The sequence below is a fragment of the Pristiophorus japonicus genome, chromosome 4, assembly GCF_044704955.1.
Source record: "Pristiophorus japonicus isolate sPriJap1 chromosome 4, sPriJap1.hap1, whole genome shotgun sequence".
In the NCBI taxonomy this organism is placed as follows: domain Eukaryota; kingdom Metazoa; phylum Chordata; class Chondrichthyes; family Pristiophoridae; genus Pristiophorus; species Pristiophorus japonicus.
The window spans coordinates 108,916,210-108,936,545 of NC_091980.1; the positions used below are offsets into that span (position 1 = coordinate 108,916,210).

A 20,336-nucleotide genomic window follows, 5' to 3' on the forward strand; every position below is an offset into this window, starting at 1 on the left:
AGAAACAGGAAGATTCCTTCTGGGCTCATGAAAAGCTCTGACCTGCTGGACCTTGCAAGGCCCACTGCCTCCCCCAAGGCTCTGACTGTCTGCTGGCCATGCACACAGGAGCTGTCCAATTTCCCTCCAGTTTGGGCGCTCATAGCTCACTGGCTGCTTGTAAATGAGACCTGGGCCTTAAGCCGATAATAATAAACAGTGGGTGCATTCTAACCGCTAACCACCCATTATGAGTCTCAAATTAAAATGAGCCTCACTGTGTTTAATGCTATAGAAGATTAACTAGTAGACTTTAAATTCAGGGAACATTGTGCTTTTATAAAAAAACAATTCATTCGCTCAGAGGCAGGCCATTGGGTAAACAAGAGACATTTTGATTTATTAACAAAAATGTTGTTTTGCTTTGACACATCTTCAATGTTACCTCCAGATTCAAACAGTGGCAGTAGCCTTACTTACTAACCATAACCGTTTAAAGTTTTTAAACGCATGTGTCAGCTTGCTGGTATTAGAAAAATCCTCCTTTCTTATTGGCATTGAAGGTTGTCAGTTTGTTACAATCAGATCAGCTGCAGGATAGAACTGGAATCTATTGGAATCAATCAAAAAAGTTGGATCATGGAATGGAAGGCTGTTGGAACCAATTAATTGGAGTTACTTTCTCGTTATTGGTTGAATACAAATTTGAGTAGGAACACCTTTCAGATGAGCTGATGGCTTCTGAGAGTAGCATGTTTACAGTTGTTTTAATTTAACAACATTTCCAAAGATGTTATGACACAAAAAAGCTGATAAATGCAGCTATTAAAATGGCATTACACTGCAACTTTAACACCAGTGCCAAGCAGAAATCACCATACTAAATTTATAGAATAAATATGACCTTAATTTCATACCCATTACGTAACCTGTGAAAACACAACCTTATATATTTAAGCAAAGATAAGGAGAATAAACTTGCACATAACGTGAAAACGTCAAAGCCTGAGTCAAAGAGGTGAGAGATTAAACATTCACGAAGTAGAAAAATAAGCTGAAAATCGGTAGAAAATACATGTAATGAGCATAAAAATTAAATGAAGTTAGGGGAACAGTCCATGTACTTTTAACCGTATTATACGTTAGCGGAAAGCGCTACTTTTGGCGAACAATCTCATTAAAGTTAAACTATATTAACAATCTGCCGCAAATGCGAACCGTGACAACATATGGTGAAGTCATCGATCTGTTGAATTATTTATATTAAAACTAATGAGCAATTATTCTTTTCAAAACATGTCCAATTGAGATTTCTTTTAGTGGAAAGTGATATTATTGATATTATTCAGGACCAGCAATTGCAAATCCCTGATGCCAAGTCAGTATCTTAGTTACTGTTTGAGGACAGCGACAGACCAGGCCTCGCCTACCGGGCGGCATATGGCAGATAGATCCCAAACCAGCGGCTTTTGTTCATAAATGTTCCACGACGCAATTGCAACATGCATTAAAACCGTTATTAATATATCTAAGTGTTGCGTAAATAATGTTTTAATTTGATAGGTAAGGTGTTAACTAAATTAATATTTCAAAAGTTAAATCATGTATTGCTGTTTGGTGGGAATTTCGGTAGAGCATGCTCATTTCATTTTTTTAGAACTGCCGTATTTTTCTCAAAAGCCCAATTCACAAACTTCACTTTCAGCAATTGGATATCTTAATGTAGCAGCCATACTTAAAAGAACCACGCTAAATTCAGAAAGGCCATGTATTCCCCACCGGATTGTGCCGATGTTATTGATTGACATCCCTCTCCCCAACTCCTGTCTGAGGCTGAACCAGACAGTTCGCAACCTTGGTGTCATATTTGACCCTGAAATGACTTTAGACCACATATCCATAGGCATAACTAAGATCTCCTATTTCCACTTCTGTAACATAGCCAGCCTCTGCCCTTAGTCAGCTCATCCCCTGCTGAAGCACTCATCCATGCCTTTGTTACCTCTAGACTTGTCTATTCCAACACACTTCTGGCTGGCCTCCCAGATTCCACCCTATGTAAACGAGAGGTGATCCAAAGCTCAGCTGCCCATGTCCTAACTCGCACCAAGTCCCGCTCACCAATCACCCCTGTGCTCGCTGACCTACATTGGCTCCTGGTTAAGCAACGCCTCAATTTCAAAATTCTCATCCGTGTGTTCAAATCCCTCCATGGCCCTTCCTAGCTCTGTAATCTCCTCCAGCCCCACAACCCACACCCCCTGATGTGGTTTAATAATAAATACCACAAGACGTCTGTGAAAAGTCAGAGTTGTTTATTTACTTGTAAGGAAGATTTGGATATCTCTTATCAGCAATTCACTGAGCTCTAAAATCCGATCTCAAAACATTCACTGAGGTGCGAAGCAGTTTAACAGAAAGCAAGTAGGCCTGTACATTCATTGTTCATCTACATGAACTTTTTCGGTCAAAGGTACAGCCATTGGTCAAATCATACAGTTTGGAGAAATTAGGGACTTTACAATTTCTGTTAAGAAGCAACAGCCTAGGATTCCTGTTATTCAACACCTCGCCTAATCACAAGTCTTAGGATAGACCTGGTGATGTGTGTTGCCATGGCCAATTTTAAAACTATTAATGAAGGCTATTGGCTAAAGCAGGCCCAATTCCTACTTCACCCCCACATCCCAAGATGTCTGTGTTCCTCCAAATCTGTCTTCTTGCGCATCCCTGAATATAATCAACAATTGGGGGCATGCCTTCTTTTCCTAGGCCCTAAACTCTGGAATTCCCTGTCTAGCCTATCGGCCTCTCCACCTCGCTTTGCTCCTTCAAGACTCTTCTTAAAACCTACCTCTTTGACCAAGCTTTTGGTCACCTGCCTTAATTTCTCCTTATGCGGCTCAGTGTCAAATTTGTTTTTGTCTCATATTACTCCTGTGAAGCTTTTGGGACGTCTCACTATATTGCAGGCGCTATATAAATACAATTTATTGTTAGCTGACTGTTTTCCTCCGATGCTTATCTCACTGCGAAACCTGATGTCCACGAATCTACATCAAATACAGAACCGGTTTGCTCCTGTTAAATACTTTGGAGCCTGAAGTCGAACTCACATCACGCTGCAAATTCCATACCGTTTTGCCCAGGTCCCAAACACCTCCGCCAATATTGGGCCTGAATGACGCTCGGAGAATTGTACCTCGTGTCACAAAATGTTTCCTATCTAGTCTCCATTACCTTTCAACCTTCCTTTCATTGACTTTATCTGAACTCAATTGTTTGACTGTTAAAAACTTGTTCTTCAGTTATTACCGCGGATGTTCTCTCCTAACAGTAATCTGTTGCTCTTTTATATAGTGTGATGTTGACTTATTACTTTTTTTTATTTTATTTTTGTCTTTGCGTCAGTACTTTTCTCTTATACTGAAGTTATTGCTATGGAAATTAAAATAAACTACAAGGGTAAAAAGTTTAAAAGCACACGATTCCAAGTTATTCTCTGAATCAAACGGTTTATTAGACTGGTTCGGTTAAGATACATTACAACATTTATATCTTGTATCCAAATTTCATACATAAACAAAAGCATTTCTTCCAAGTCATTGTCGGTGTTGTTCAAAATAAATCGACTTGAGTGAAATAAATCCATATTTTAAAAGCAGCTGTAATTTTGTAAGCTAAGATAATATAGTATAATGTAGTACAGACTGTTGCCCAAACTCTCTGTATTTGACCTTTGCTACTGGTGTATGACACTAGTACTTTATTTCAACTTGATTAATGTAAGTACGACAGGGCAGGACAAAGTGCGTCTCCCAGTGACAGGTGCGGTTCCTTTGCAGGCACTACACCTGCTCTTTTATAGCTTAAACTCATTTACTTAGTTTAAATTATTGAGTATATGGCCTCCTATTATTATAAAGTTTATTGACGTACACAGTTACTATATATATATATATATATATATATGAATACAACATAGATTCAATAGTTAAGAGTTACGCATATTATAAACATTTTTAAAAGTTTAGATCAGATCACCGCAGTACCTCAACATATCCATAAAACAACAAATTTGGATCTTTTCTTCTCTAACAAATGCCTCTAATATTTTTGCTTTATTTATTTCGAACATTAAATTATCTGGCTAGGAATTAATTGGAACAAAACTTCCTTTAAATGAGCACCGTAGCCGATTTATATTCCAACAATACAACTACTTTGACTGGATTTATTTTGAGTTTATTCGTCGATGCGGGAAGGTTGAATTCACCATCGCAGACCCCTCCCTGTAATCTGATCTAAACTTTTAAAAATGTTTATAATATGCGTAACTCTTAACTATTGAATCTATGTTGTATTCATATATATATATATATAGTAACTGTGTTACGCAAGGAGAGTCATTCTTTGCAAAACAACAAAATCAAATGAAACATTATAGTGTGATTTACAGGTGCACATTTTATTCAAAAATAAAGTCATTTTTCATTTTACACGAAACAAAGATAAGCAAGTGCACCAAATCCATTTCACTCTCACTATAATATAGGGATTGAGGGCCAAGGGTTGTGTTTACCATACCCTGGAACCTGTTATACCGAAAAAGATGCAACAGTGTTTAGGACGTAACATGAAGACGTCGGAACCTGGTAATCTTCAGTTTAACCAATAAAGGGACAGTCTGTATTTAAATAAATTTTATGTCGACAGTGAGAAGCAGCACAATACTGCTATTACTAAAACATACATTTTAAATATGAAATACAGATCATGGATTGCTCTGCCTCTCTATACTGAGTAACTGATGGCAGATTTCCTATACACACCTCATGTGACTCAGCTGCAATATTTTTAAAGTGCAACAAGCCATCCAGAAATTGGGCGAGCAAATATAAACAATCACCGTTTGGAATGTACAAAAATAAATGATGTTGCACTCTCTACATTGAGGTGACGTTAGAAAAATACAGTTGGTTTTAAAGTTCTTTAAAACAAAGTTTCAGCCTAATTGGTTTCCCGCACCATCGGGACATGTGAGAGATCTGACAAATGTTCTGAGCGTTGGTAGGGAAGCGTGTCTGTCTGTCCCTCCTCCCAGTCACTGGAATGAGAGTGAGGAGAAGATTCTCCATCACTGCGATTAGAAGTTACTTTACTTTCACCTATGGCTGATTTGGAAGGAGAAAGTAACTTCATGCGCCGAGCTGCAGATGATGTATCACCAATACCGTCGGAAATAAACTTTGGAGAGCTCTCGGGAATGTTCGGAGGAGAACATGCGCCGGCTGGGTGTTGTAAACTGCAGCTCGTACGGCAAGTTTTATTGGTGACTACTTTCACATTTGGGCAGTCAGACAACGAACCATCTAGGGTCTGCTTGCCTACATTCTCCAGAAGTTCAGACAATTCTGCTATATAGATCTGTGCCATTTGCAGTGTTTCGTATTTTGACAATTTCTTTTCATTGTCAAAAGCTGGGATTACACTTCGCAGCTCATCAAAAGCGTGATTTAACCCGTGCATCCTTCTTCTTTCGCGTGCATTTGCAGCAAGTCGTCGGTGTTTTGGTGGTTCTGTTGCCTGTTTGCTTGTAGCTTTTGTCTGACCTTTGAGATTGCAAAGGTCACTATCTTTCACTGCAGTCTCTGTGGGCAGTTTCGCGTTTGAAATTATATTGGCCAAATCTCCGTGACCAATTTCCTCATCGTACAAAGCTGCGACATTTCCTCCGGGTGAAAAGTAGCTTTGATATGATGGGCAGGTTGCTTGGAAAGCAGGTGAGAGCCAGACGCGTGGGTCGGTGTTTGTGAGGCGTGCGGCGTTTGCTGGATAATTTTGATTCATCTCATTCGGTTCTGGCGAGTCTTCTACCAGCCACTCTCCCAGAGCAAGTTTTACATTGCGGGACATGGTCGATGAGGACAATTATATCAACTGGTTTTGCACTGATATTCAGCGCTAGGCGTTTATTTATTGTTTTGCAAAGTTGATTTCCTTAAACCCCAGTGGCAGCTATAAATACAGCAAACTCTGCCAGTCATTGGGAAAGCGACCAATCGATGCCTGCGCCTGGCGCGTGCGATGAGCCAATCAGGGCAGCCGGTCAGGCCGGTGGTCAGTGATACGCGCGCAGATCGCGTGCGATAGGCCAATGAGAAGGCGCGGAATCATCTGTTGATGAATAATGAATATCGGATCCGGGCTCGGGTTCCATCCTGAGAGCTGGCACGCGCCGTGCATGGCTGACATTTCACCTCCACCTTTACCAGCAGGCACACGTTCGCGCTAACCTTACAATTCACCAGAAAACACTTAGCTGCAAGGTCAAGCACTGCTCATTTCTCGCACCTCTTACAGTCTGAAATATTGCTTCACACGTTTTTGCCGTATTCCATTTCTGTTTTTTTTGCATAAACATTTACAAAATCGACACTTAATTTCCATATCGTCCTTTGGATTTAACCGAAGTGTTGACATTTCGAATTTCGTTTCGCAAATAGTTTCACATGCACTATCACATTCACATGCAGCTTCAAAATACGGTGGATGGCAAAGGAAATTGTTTTATTTCCCAAATGACAATCATTTTTCAGCAATTGTGCAAGTGTGTAACTTCAATTTTTTTCAGTAATAAATAATAATTGGAGATAAATGGAAGTTACAAAGCCTTCATGTTAATGTTATTGCTGTTATGGACACAATAATCACGATAAAGAAAACATTTTTTCATTGCTGTAAATAATTCAGTGGTGCTCTGCAGGGCCCAGCAGACAAGCCCTTCATTGTTTATTAAATCATCTGTCTGCTTTTCCTCGTTCTTAAAGCTAAGAGAGAGAGAGAGTGAACAGACTAAAAAGAGTTAGGCATCTTATTTATATAGGTTAACGTTTTACAAAAATGCGTGTTTCACGCAGCGATGCTTAATGTTATTTCTATATGTGTATGTGAGAGAGGGAGTAGCGAGAGAAGCGTAGATACGGACTTTAGAAAATTAGCCTACTTAAAATTAATTTCTAAATGCAATTATTTATTTTAGTATGGCTGGATTCACTTATAACACAGGGCAGTATTTATTATACTAATTAATTGTTCCAAGTTAAGATTCTGTAATTTATATTGGAACACACTTTTGACAAATGCTGGCATTGTGAGGATTAAAACTCTCGTTAGCATAGATTAAATAACCCGAGGTGAGATTGCTTTATGGAACCATGCCTCGGACAGTCTCATTGAAGTGGATCTGCTGAAGAGTTCTCTTTATTTATCTCCTTGCTCAAGCCAAAGGTTTCGATGAAATCCAAAGCTTTGTATCACAAATCATTCCTTTCACTTAAGGCTGAAATATCGCCTCACTCGGCACTATCAACGACTTTCAAATGCTATGCCCGCCACATTTTAATCCGTTTGAAAGCAACTATGGGTTTTCATCAAAATTAACAGATGTTTATTTAGCTTAAGACAAATATTAGTTAGTTACATTCTTTGCCATGTTCAACATCCATAATTTTACAGATGTACAGTTGGCTGTACACAGACTTAGTATTCTGATTCAAAATTAATTTTATACCCTGTAGTTATGGTTTGCTCTGTATTGTAGACACAAAGATACTGCATTGTAGCTGTTTAACAACTTGTGTGAGGAAAATAATCTAATGCTGCAACTTATTGCAAGATACTGAATAGTCTAAATATAGTTCAGTCCTGCAAGTATGTTTTATACACATTATTACAACCAAGAGAGTTGACCATGTTTAATTATATAAAAGTTGGGTAGCTTTGGTTTTTGAGTGGTCAAATCTGTTAAACAAAAATGAGCAAGTATTTATTATTCAAAATTGTCATCAAGAATCTTCTTTCAACTTACTTTAAAGGCTAAGTTTTTCAATTTGAAAACTTAAAGGTGCTCATATTTAAAAGAGTCATATTTAGCTATTTAATCAAAGCTTAATTCAACATTTACTTGATTTAATGATCTATTTCAATCTCCAATTAACATAGTTCTATTAAAAGGTTTAATTGAACAAAATCAGGGAGACAAATTTTAATCAATAAATTATTGATATGAAAACATTGTGACCTAGAATAAAATTGATCTCAAAGAATTTAATACACAACAGACCAAACCTATGTTCTACTATTTGTATTCTGCTGTGTTAGTAGTGGAATTGAATCTTCCTTTAAAACTAAATGTCCTTAGGACAACACTTTTTTTCAACTAAACATGTACTTTATTTGACAATCAAGCGCTTTCTAGTTTTACTGAAAACTGAAGAATTCAAAATCCAAGTGATATAAACAAGCATTTAGCAATATGTACACAAACTGACAAACTAAACTCTTGCCATTTTATATATTTTGCTTTCACTAAACTGCAGTTGATTACACAATCATAAAAAATGATGGTTAACCATTTACCTAACTCATAATGTTGCATAAAAATGTTCCTATAGTGCATGTATACACCTGGTGCCATGACTGTACAATAGTCTGTACTTTATTAGATATTTACATACAACATGTTAAAAGTGTTACTGACCTGGCCACAGGCTGAATCATATCTTACTTCTTTCAAAGAAAACTTTCAGCAAACATTTTTGTATTTGTAAAACAAAATGATAATTAATATAAAAGGAAGTTACAGTAATAAGATTAGGACATTTTTAGTGCAAAATCCACAAGCAAGAATCTATTTTTGATCTTTTAGAAGGGTTGCGGGAAATATGTTTACAGACAATAGCATTAGACCCTCAATTAGTTCCTGATCTAATTTAAAAATGTTGCCAGTATATTAATTGAAATGTAATACTGTGAAGACCTTATATGCAAATATATTTATACGTACTAAATGATAAACTTGTACACTTCCACATAACTTAACATAATTACAGTAAACTCCCGAACAATATCTGTTTAATTCTACCATGTCTAAACAAGCCAGAATTCTAATGCACCAAATCATTTTCTAAGAATTCCTGTGACATATCATTCTTGATCCAAGGAAACTTAAATACAAAATCCATTATAAGTAGAACACTTTGCAAAGTTATTCTTTTTTTAATCACTTAATGCAATAATTATTCAGAGAATAATGAATCTCTGGAAGTGATTACAAGTCAATAACCTCATTGCATGATTCAAATTATGTCAAAATTTATGAGAAAAAAACAAAGCTCTCTAGATCTTTAACCATCATCTGAATATCTAAAGCATTTATCCTCAAAACTCATTCAGAATATATATAATACTTTATAATATATATTTTAATTCTACCTGAGTAGTTTTATTCAATTGAAGGTTTATTTTTCTGGATATTTGTGTGGGTCACAATGTATGCCAGTGCCCATTGGGCCGGAGTTTGTTCATTGGACATACACTTGCCCATCAACATTCTATGGACTTTTGCACTGGAAGGCTGTGATTTAGGCAAAACTGCAAGATCAGTGCGGCTGGCATTGGTGGCATGTGGGGAACGTGCTCCTGGCTTTATCCCGCCCTCTCAACACAATTTTCCCTTGATTGGGCTTGTTAAGCTCAAGTTTTCCGGCCAATTAACAGAACGCGGTTCTGATGTCATCACCTGATGATCCATCTTCAGCCAGTTTCCTTAAAGGGACCATGGCCAACTTTGTTTTGGACATTTGTGCTGTCACTGTTCTACAGCATCGAGGTGCTGCAAACACTGACAAGCACTGCACAAAGGTGCACGGTTGCACCCAAGCTCCCCATGACTCCCTCCAGATACTTATGGAGGGAGTCACAGCACACAGGGAGGTTCTTTTCCCTTCCAATGGATGGAAGATACCTCCCCGGGGCACCAACACAGTCTGGGCACAAGCAGGACCTGGCTCTAGTGGCACAAACCTTTCAATGATCTCAGTAGATCACTAAACGTTACTGCAAAGCCACACTTAACCTCATCCTGCTGTGCCACTCATCATATCCCCAAGACTCTTCTTTCCCTTACTCACACCAACTGATCTTTCACCTTCACCCATCCCTCGTTCTTTCTTTATCTACATTTCCCCATCTCACTATCCACCCCTCACACTCACCATCATCCTTGTCAAATCATACCAACTAACAACACACAAGGGTAGGCATTTGGGTATTTTAGCCAATGTTCATGTAGAGTTTCTGCTAATGTGTTGTCAAACATTGAAATCTTTATTGCGAGCACTTTCTGTTCATTGACAGATTTGTGTGCAGCTTTGAAAGTGGCTTAGTGAGTTGTAGTGATTGGTCAGACATAAGGGTAACCTGCACAATGGTGATGAGTGTGAAAGGGATGGCTTGGGCATTGCAGGGATACTTTATGGTATTGGTGTGGGGTGGTGCAAACCTGGCACATCATGTGCCAGCGAGGCTATACAGCATCAAATAAAGTAAGTGTGGCCATGGTGAGGCCTTCCTGGTGTCCCGGGCAGCAATGTGGTCAGGTAGTGTCCCTGTACAGCATCAGGTGATTGCGGAGAAGGATTGTGTTGTTGTTGGTGATGCTGGTGCGTTTAGTGATGTTGCTGTAAGGGCTGATCGTGGTGGGATTCTGAGGACCACGCTGAGATTTTTTCAAGGGCACTGATGCTGCTGGAATAGTCGGCAGATGAGGTTGAAATGACAGAAGCGATCTGTCAATGATGATAAAGGTTGGTCCAAGGAGGTGACAGTGAATAGAGAGTTCACTGCAAACACTTTCAAACTGCATACAGCTCAAAGCTTTCTTCCAATTCCAATTCCTGAAGGCTTTAGCTTTTGACATTGGAAAGTTAACAGCTGTGAAATGGTTGCTTTTATAGAAACATAGAAAATAGGTGCAGGAGTAGGCTATTTGGCACTTCGGGCCTGCACCGCCATTCAATGAGTTAATTGCTGAACATGCAACTTCAGGACCCCATTCCTGCTTTCGCGCCGTACCCCTTGATCCCCCTAGTAGTAAGGACTACATCTAACTCCTTTTTGAATATATTTAGTGAATTGGCCTCAACAACTTTCTGTGGTAGAGAATTCCACAGGTTCACCACTCTCTGGGTGAAGAAGTTTCTCCTCATCTCGGTCCTAAATGGCTTACCCCTTATCCTGAAACTGTGACCCCTGATTCTGGACTTCCCCAACATTGGGAACATTCTTCCTGCATCTAACCTGTCTAAACCCATCAGAATTTTAAACGTTCCTATGAGATCCCCTCTCATTCTTCTGAACTCCAGTGAATACAAGCCCAGTTGATCCAGTCTTTCTTGATATGTCAGTCCCGCCATCCCAGGAATCAGTCTGGTGAACCTCCGCTGCACTCCCTCAATAGCAAGAATGTCCTTCCTCAAGTTAGGAGACCAAACTGTACACAATATTCCAGGTGTGGCCTCACCAAGGCCCTGTACAACTGTAGTAACACCTCCCTGCCCCTGTACTCAAATCCCCTTGCTATGAAGGCCAACATGCCATTTGCTTTCTTAACCGCCTGCTATACCTGCATGCCAACCTTCAATGACTGATGTACCATGACACCCAGGTCTCGTTGCACCTCCCCTTTTCCTAATCTGTCACCATTCAGATAATAGTCTGTTTCTCTGTTTTTACCACCAAAGTGGATAACCTCACATTTATCCACATTATACTTCCTCTGCCATGCATTTGCCCACTTACCTAACCAATCCAAGTCACTCTGCAGCTTCATAGCATCCTCCTCGCAGCTCACATTGCCATCCAACTTAGTGTCATCCGCAAATTTGGAGATACTACATTTAATCCCCTCGTCTAAATCATTAATGTACAATGTAAACAGCTGGAGCCCCAGCAAAGAACCTTGCAGTACCCCACTAGTCACTGCCTGCCATTCTGAAAAGTACCCATTTACTCCTACTCTTTGCTTCCTGTCTGACAACCAGTTCTCAATCCACGTCAGCACACTACCCCCAATCCCATGTGCTTTAACTTTAATGCATTAATCTCTTGTGTGGGACCTTGTCGAAGGCCTTCTGAAAGTCCAAATACACCACATCAACTGGTTCTCCCTTGTCCACTCCAAAAATTCCAGAAGATTTGTCAAGCATGATTTCCCTTTCACAAATCCATGCTGACTTGGACCTATCATGTCACCTCTTTCCAAATGCGCTGCTATGACATCCTTAATAATTGATTCCATCATTTTACCCACTACCGTGTCAGGCTGACCGGTCTATAATTCCCTGTTTTCTCTCTCCCTCCTTTTTTAAAAAGTGGGGTTACATTGGCTACCCTCCACTCCATAGGAACTGATCCAGAGTCGATGGAATGTTGGAAAATGAGTGTCAATGCATCCGCTATTTCCAAGGCCACCTCCTTAAGTACTCTGGGATGCAGTCCATCAGGCCCTGGGGATTTATCGGCCTTCAATCCCATCAATTTTCCCAACACAATTTCCCGACTAATAAGGATTTCCCTCAGTTCCTCCTTCTTACTAGACCCTCTGACCCCTTTTATATCCGGAAGGTTGTTTGTGTCCTCCTTAGTGAATAGCGAACCAAAGTACTTGTTCAATTGGTCTGCCATTTCTTTGTTCCCTGTTATGACTTCCCCTGATTCTGACTGCAGGGGACCTATGTTTGTCTTTACTAACCTTTTTCTCTTTACATATCTATAGAAACTTTTGCAGTCCGTCTTAGTGTTCCCTGCAAGCTTCCTCTCGTACTCTATTTTCCCTGCCCTAATCAAACCCTTTGTCCTCCTCTGCTGAGTTCTAAATTTCTCTCAGTCCCCGGGTTCACTGCTATTTCTGGCCAATTTGTATGCCACTTCCTTGGCTTTAATACTATCCCTGATTTCCCTTGATAGCCACGGTTGAGCCACCTTCCCTTTTTTATTTTTACGCCAGACAGGGATGTACAACTTCTGCAACTGTCACTTAGCCAAAGCAATGGAGAGCCACTGAGAACCTAACACACTTACCTGGCGTGAAACCTGTTGCAAACTCATTGAAAACTAGGTTAAATGTTAAATGCCTGGGTAAAATCCTGTTAAATACCTTTAAATTACCTCTTAACTCTTTTTGGAGTTCACCTGCAAAACATGAAACATTAAACGGTGCCACCCGACCTGGGTGACACTCCAGACATTTACAAGGCCCTTTTTTTTCCCCCCCTTTTTTGTTTTTTTTTGTGTTTTTTCTTTTTTTTTTGTTTTTTTTTGGGCACTAAAATCACAATTTTTCCCCAGTGCCCCCTATAAAAGGGAAGGGGACACTAAAAGCACCGGCAATTAAAACAAATTAACTTTAAAACGTAAAATCAAATTAAAATTTGGTTGCCGGGCGTGATGATGCACTCCAGTCCCTCCGGTGCCCACCTCTCGCGGAAGGCCGCGAGCGTACCGGTGGACACCGCGTGCTCCATCTCCAAGGACACCCTGGACCGGATGTAAGAGCGGAAGAGAGGCAGGCAGTCAGGTTGAACGACCCCCTCGACCGCCCGCTGCCTGGACCGGCTGATGGCACCCTTGGCCGTGCCCAGGAGCAGTCCTACGAGGAGGCCCTCGGACCTACCCGCTCCCCTCCGCACAGGGTGCCCAAAGATCAGGAGAGTGGGACTGAAGTGCAGCCAGAATTTCAGGAGCAGCCCCTTCAAATAATGGAACAGGGGCTGCAACCTCGTGCATTCAGTAAAAACATGGAACACGGACTCCTCCAGACCGCAGAAATTGCAGGCGGCCTGGGAGTCCGTGAACCGGCTTAAAAATTTGTTGCACGGCACTGCTCCGTGCACCACCCTCCAGGCCAAGTCCCCGATGAATAGTGGGAGGACCCCTGCGTAGAGTGCCCTCCATCGGGGACCCCCGCCTCCTCCGGACGGCAAGATGGTACGCCATGGCGTGTCCGGACGGCCGGCGAGGATGGCAAAGTTGAGGGTGTGCAGGAGCAGCCCGTACAGGAAACCCCTCCGCGCGGAACTGAAAGGCACGGAGGGGATTTCCCCGAGGCGGCTCAAGTTGTGAGGCGCCGGCCCCCGAGGGAGGTTCCGGGGTTTGGCGCCGATGAGGAATTCCGTCCGGACGGGGGTCAGTTCGGACGGGATCTCCCCACGTGCTTGAGCCTCCTCGATGCACCTAACGGAGTCAGGGCCCAGAGCTGTTTTTAGCGACTCGATGGCATCGGCCGCGTGGCGGACGTTGGCAGAGTTTAGGCGCCGCGCCAGCGTGTCTGGCGCCATCCAGCCCGCTCCTCCGCCATCGAGCAGGTCCCTGACCCTGGTCACCTCACCAGCCACAGCCCTCTCTTCCGACCGCCACATGAAGCCTCGGCCGTGGAGGTACGGATTCCCGAGCAGCGGCTCCTGCAGGACGGCCGCCACTCCAGCCGGCGGAGAGCTGCGCTTGGTGGAGACTTTGTTCCAGACCCTGATGAGTTCCCTGTAAAAGACAGGCAGCTCCCGGAGGGCGGTCCTGGCACCCCCCAAGTTCACAAACAGGAGCTGCGTGTCATAATTGAGGTCGAGCTGCTGGCGGAAGAAATACCTCGCCAGAGCGCACCACCTAGGAGGGGGCTCGACGTAAAGGTATCTCTGCAGGGTCTGAAGACGGAAAGTCGCGAGCTGGGCGCTGACGCACACCAACGACTGACCGCCCTCCTCAAGCGGGAGACTCAAGACCGCGGCAGAGACCCAGTGCTTCCTGTTGTTCCAGAAGAAGTCCACCAGCTTCTTCTGTATCTTGGCGACAAACGCAGGGGGAGGGGTCAAAGTGACCAGCCGGTACCACAGCATTGTGGCCACCAGCTGGTTTATGACTAGCGCTCGACCCCTGTAGGACAGCACTCGGAGCAGTCCTGTCCAGCGCCCTAGGCGAGCGGCGACCTTGGCCTCCAGCTCCTGCCAGTTCGCCGGCCAGGCTCCCTCGTCGGGGCTAAGGTAGACTCCCAGATAGAGGAGATGGGTCGTGCTCCAGGCAAAAGGCCTGAGCTCCTCCGGCAGGGAGTCCACCCGCCACTGACCCACCAGGAGTCCGGAACATTTCTCCCAGTTGATCCTGGCGGAGGACGCGGCCGAGTAAATCTCCTGGCACTCACGCATCCTCCGCAGGTCAGCGGGATCCTCTATCGCGAGGAGCACGTCATCGGCGTAAGCCGAGAGGACGACCTCCACGCCCGGCCCTTGCAGAGCCAGTCCCGTCAACCTCGTCCGCAAGAGGCGCAGGAAAGGCTCCACGCAAACGGCGTATAACTGGCCGGACATGGGGCATCCCTGGCGCACCCCTCTCCTAAAGCGAAGGGGCGCCGTCAAGGACCCGTTAACCTTAATCAGACACTCCGCGGCGGCGTACAAAAGTCGGATCCGGGCGACGAAATGCGTCCCGAACCCGAAAGCGCGCAGAGTTCCGAGCAGATAGTCGTGATCCACCCTGTCGAACGCCTTCTCTTGGTCGAGGGATAGGAAGGCGACCGACAGACCAGCCTCCTGGGAACAATGGATGAGGTCCCGGACCAGATGGATGTTATCGTGGATTGTCCGGCCCGGGACCGTGTATGACTGGTCGGGGTGGATCATGTGGTCCAGCACGGCACCAAGGCGAGCAGACATCGCCCTGGCGAAGATTTTGTAGTCCGTGCTGAGGAGGGAGACCGGGCGCCAGTTCTTAAGGAGGCGGAGATCGCCCTTCTTAGGCAGCAGGACGATGACTGCCCTGCGCCAAGAGAGGGGCATCTCCCCGGTCGCCAGACTTTCCCCCAGGACCCGCGCGTAGTCGCTCCCCAGGACGTCCCAGAACGCCCTGTGGAACTCCACGGTCAGCCCGTCCAGCCCCGGGGATTTTCCCCTCGAGAGCCGGGCGAGGGCACCGGTCAGCTCCGCCAGGCTTAGCGGAGCTTCCAGATTTTCGGCGCCCTCCGGGCCGACCTTCGGCAGGTCCTCCCACAAAACTCTACGCGCTTCCTCGCTGGACGGATCCAGAGAGAACAGAGCCCCGTAATATTCACGGACCCTGTTGTTGACGCCCTCCGGATCCGAGACGAGAGAGCCGTCGTCGGCCAGCAGCGTCAAGAGCTGCTTACGGACACTCTGCCTTTTTTCCAGCGAGTAGAAGAAGGGGGAGCCGCGGTCCAGATCCCGCAGGAACCGGATCCGCGACCTCACGAACGCGCCTCGGGACCCGACGAGCTGCAGGTCCTTCAGCGCGGCCTTCTTCGCTTCGTACACCGTCCGCAGGGCCGGGTCCTGGACGACTTGACCGAGACGGGCTTCCAGGTCAAGCACCTCTTTTTCTAGGCGCCCGACTCTGGCCGCCCGCCTCTTGGTCGACCCCCTCGCGTACTTTTGACAGAAGACGCGGACGTGAGCCTTGCCCACGTCCCACCATAGCCTCAAGGAGGGGAAGCCCCCCTGCTTCCTTCTCCAGTCGGACCAGAATCGACGGAACGAGTCCTGGAACCGCACGTCCTCCAGCAGCCGGTTATTAACGTGCCAGTACGCGGACCCCGTCCTCGTGCGGAGCGAAGCGAGCTCTGCCCACACCAGGTGGTGGTCCGAACACGGCACCGGCCGCATGGAGGCCGCCGGGACGCAGGAAACGTATGCCCGAGACACGTAAAGGCGGTCGACTCTAGACCATCCTACTCCAGGCCTCACCCAAGTAAAGGCGCTGGAGTCGGGGTGGAGATTTCGCCAGACGTCCACCAAGTCGAAGGACCCGACCAGGTCCCTCAACTTCTCCATCGCCGTCATGCACTGCGGGGCACCGGAGCGGTCCCTCGCCTCAAGGGTGCAGTTAAAATCCCCCCCGAGGACAATGCAGTCGCCGACGTCGACGGAGCCAAGAAGAGCGGACACCTCTTCAAAGAAGCGCGTTTGCTGCGGGCCGGGCTGAGGGGCGTACACGTTCACGAGATGGAGCGGCACGTCCCCCAGGCGAACCGTTACGTGCAGCAAGCGGCCTGGCACGGGCTCCTCGACCCCCAAGATCTCCGGCTGAAAATGCGGGCCCAGCAAGATGGCCACCCCACTAGAAATGGCAGTGAGGTGGCTCATGCGGACCTCTCCTTGCCATTCCAGGAGCCACGTGGCTTCGTCTCCCGGAACGGTGTGGGTTTCTTGCAGGAAGCACACCACATATTTCCCCTCCCGCAAGAGCGAAAAATGGTCAAATCTACGGCGTGCCCCTCTGCTGCCGTTGATGTTGAGGCTGGCTATGGTTATCTTCATGGCAAAAGCATAGTGCAACCTCTACCTTAACCTATTGTGGGGGAGGGAGCGGAGTCTTTTGTTGAACTCCGCTCCCTCCGCAGCCCAGCGAGGAGTCCCTCGAGCTCGCGTAGCTCAAGGTGTTGCGCCTTTGTCAAAGGCCCGCCCGCGGCCAAGGTTTTAACGGCGGCGCGGACGGACCCCTTGATCAGCTCTGGCTCGGACCATTTTTCCAGGGCCAGTCGGGCTTGGTTGTAGTGACCCCGGCTCTGGGCCAAAAAGTCCCGGAGTTCCTTTGCAGGAATGAGGATGGTCTCGGCGGCGGCCGCGAGCAGATCCACCGCCTCGCTGGCGGTGGTCTCTAGGTCTTCACCCGCGTCCCCCACCGAGTCCCCGTCCTCCTCCGGGAGGTGGCCGCCAGCAGCCGGCCCATCGACTGCACAAGGTACGGCAAATGAACCGGCCGCTCCAACCGGCCCTGGCTCTGCCCCGATCCCACCCCCAGGATCGTCGGCAGAGGAGTCCCCACTGGGCTCTTTTAAAAATGGTGCTTGGTCGGGAAATGACAGCGGAAGGGGTTCCCCCTCCGCCCCAGGAACCGGGGAACAAGGAGAGACCCGGCCATAGGAAATCCCCAGGCTCTCCAAGTGCTCCAGCTCCACAGCAAGAGGCGAGGGTGGGTGTTCCTTCCCCTCCCCGCTGCCAACCCCCGGCCCAGCATCTACAGTTTCATTAAAATCACTCATTTGTGTTTCTGCCGGGTCGAGCGACTCCCGTGGGAAGTTGATTAATAGCTGGGCGGGCTCAGGTTCGGCCTTTTCGGCCCCGCCAGCCTCAGTCCGACCCGGCGGCAATGCATTCCTCCGCGATCCCCACGCCCCCCACGACAGGCAGATCTTCCACGCCATCCCCGGGAGGCAGAGGCTGGGCAGCCTCGACTGTCTCACCCTCCCCGGGTACAGACTCCTCCCGCCTACGGCGCTGCTTGGGGGCGCTGGTGGGGGACGCGGGACACGCGGCGGGCACCGACTCCTCCATGGAGGGATGTTGTTCCCCCTCCGCCTAATCGGAGCCGTGCCTCCTTTTGTTCCTGGGGGCGCGCGGAGGCAGGGAGACCTCCATGTCTGCCGAGGCCTCCCGCTCTGCCCCCCCTTTTCCTTTTCTTGCCCGCGCCCGGGCCCCTCTGTGGTGTTGTTCAAGGGCTCGGGCACGGGCTCGGGGCACCCCGCGCTCGCCGGTGACTGGGTTGGGCCGAGCGCGGTAAACAAATTGTCTGGCGCACCGAGGGGACCCGCCTCTGGATGTTTTGCCTTCCCCCGCGCCTTCCTTCCGATCGGATGCTCTTCCTCCCCCCCGCCGGAGGCCGTAATAGCAAGGGCCCCCGGCGATGCCCGCGCACCCATGGCTCCCGGCACGCGGACGCAACTAGGGGGAGGGGTGGCGGCGGCGCCAGCCTTGGCCGCCTTCGGTGGTTTGGCGGCCTTGGAGGCGGGGCAGTTCTTGCGAATGTGCCCCACCTCTCTGCAGGCATGGCACCGCACGCCGTCCGACGTCCAGAAGACGCGGTAGGCAGTCCCCTCGTGCACCACATTAAAAGACCCCTCCGTCGTCTCCTCCCGCGCCAGCCGGACAAAGAGCTGGCGGCGGAAGGAGAACACGTGGTGCAGGCTGTTCTCCCCGAGGCCGAACGGTATGGGGTTGATCCCCGACCTTACCTCCCCCAGTTGTTGTTGGTGAGGGAGGAGGAGCTCAGCGGGAACAAAGGGCGGGACGTTTGAAATGATGACCCTCTGCGCGGTGGCCTCGAGAGGGTCCACCGGCAGGAACGTCCCGCCCACCGTGAGCCCCTTTTCAAGGGCCGGGGACACCGCCCGCTCCGACCCCAGGAACAACACGGCCTTCCCAGACATCTTGGAGGCTGCGACAATGGCCGAGGGGCCGACTACCCCAGCCATCGCCCGCACGCACTCCTCGATGGTCATTGTGGGGTGAGTGTAGCGCTTGACCCCGTGTTTTTTGGTGATTAATCTGAATGGTGGCAGGGCAGCGGGTGGCGCAGGAGGTGCCGTGGAAGCGGTTGCCACCTGCGCATATGTCCTTGCTGGCCCTGCCACCGGCGTGGATGGGGTCGCCATCACGGGGTCCCTTTAAGGGCTACACCCACCCCAAAGTCACAGGCCTTAATGGTCTTTATTGGCCTCGTATATTAACTGAGCAGAGGAGCCCTTAACGAGGCACCTCTCCCCTAGTTGGCAATTGGGGAGGGGCTTTGCTCCCTCTGCTCAGTTGTCTTAATTGTTTTATCTTTTTTTTTAAATTAGGAGGAAGGGGTCTCAGAGAGAGAGGGGAGAAACAGAGAATAACAGAGAAAGAGAGAGGGGGGTGGGAAGCGGGGGGGGGAAACTGCGAGGGCAGGTCTCCCCTCGCAGCTGTGGGTGGGTGCAATCCCAGATGGCAAAACACAAAGTCTTTGGGGTGGTCTTCAGGTGAGGGGAGAAGATGTCTTCACCTGGGGCAGCTCGAGCCACCAGGCACACACTCCTAATGATGTTTAGTAGGGTGATTAAGGAAAATCTTCAGCCTGGTAGCTCCAGCTATCCCAGGCTAGGCAATTGGGGAGGGGGGGGTTCAGTTGTGTGTGGGGCCTAGTTGTAGCAAGGCCCCCACACACACTTCCACACACACACACCCCCCGCGATGTTCCGGCCCTCAGTGGTCTTCTTTCCTCCCCCCACCGATTCAACAAAGTCTTTTTGGGACTGCACCAATACACCCACCTGTAGAATGGTAGAGTCTCCCTCCTTCCACACTGGATGTTGTTGTTGTTGGTCTTTTCCCCCTCTCTCCAACTCTTTGCAGAAATGGTAAAATGTTGTTCAAAGTTTTCTTTTTTCCTCCTCTCCCTCTGGGTGAAAGTTGGTGGTGAAGCCCCTTCCTTCCTTCTCTTCCTGGGCTGTTCTCAGGGCTCTCCAGGCAGGAGCAAAAGTTGACAGCTGCTCCTCTCACTGCTCACAGCTCCAACTGAGCAGGACACGCCTCCACTGCTCCACAATTGGTCCTTGTGCATGAAACTCTTTTTGGAGTTCACCTGCAAAACATAAAACATTAAAACTGTGCCACCCGACCTGGGTGACACTCCAGACATTTACAAGGCCCTTTTTTTTCCCCCTTTTTTTTTTTTTTCTGTTTTTTTGGGGGTTTTTTTGGGCACTAAAT

The 20,336-nt window shown here is 47.3% G+C and overlaps 1 protein-coding gene across 1 annotated transcript; it reads right to left on the reverse strand.

Moving 5' to 3' along the window:
• Nucleotides 1-4,989: 4,989 nt before the first annotated feature.
• LOC139262137 (transcription factor Atoh1-like) lies at nucleotides 4,990-5,895 on the reverse strand. The gene has a single exon (XM_070877286.1). The coding sequence runs from the start codon at nucleotides 5,893-5,895 to the stop codon at nucleotides 4,990-4,992; it is 906 nt and encodes a 301-aa protein (XP_070733387.1).
• Nucleotides 5,896-20,336: the final 14,441 nt, after the last annotated feature.

What these genes read in the sequence shown, in the direction of transcription:
- LOC139262137 (XM_070877286.1), bottom strand. Translation starts at nt 5,895, where the DNA reads ATGTCCCGCAATGTAAAACTTGCTCTGGGAGAGTGGCTGGTAGAAGAC.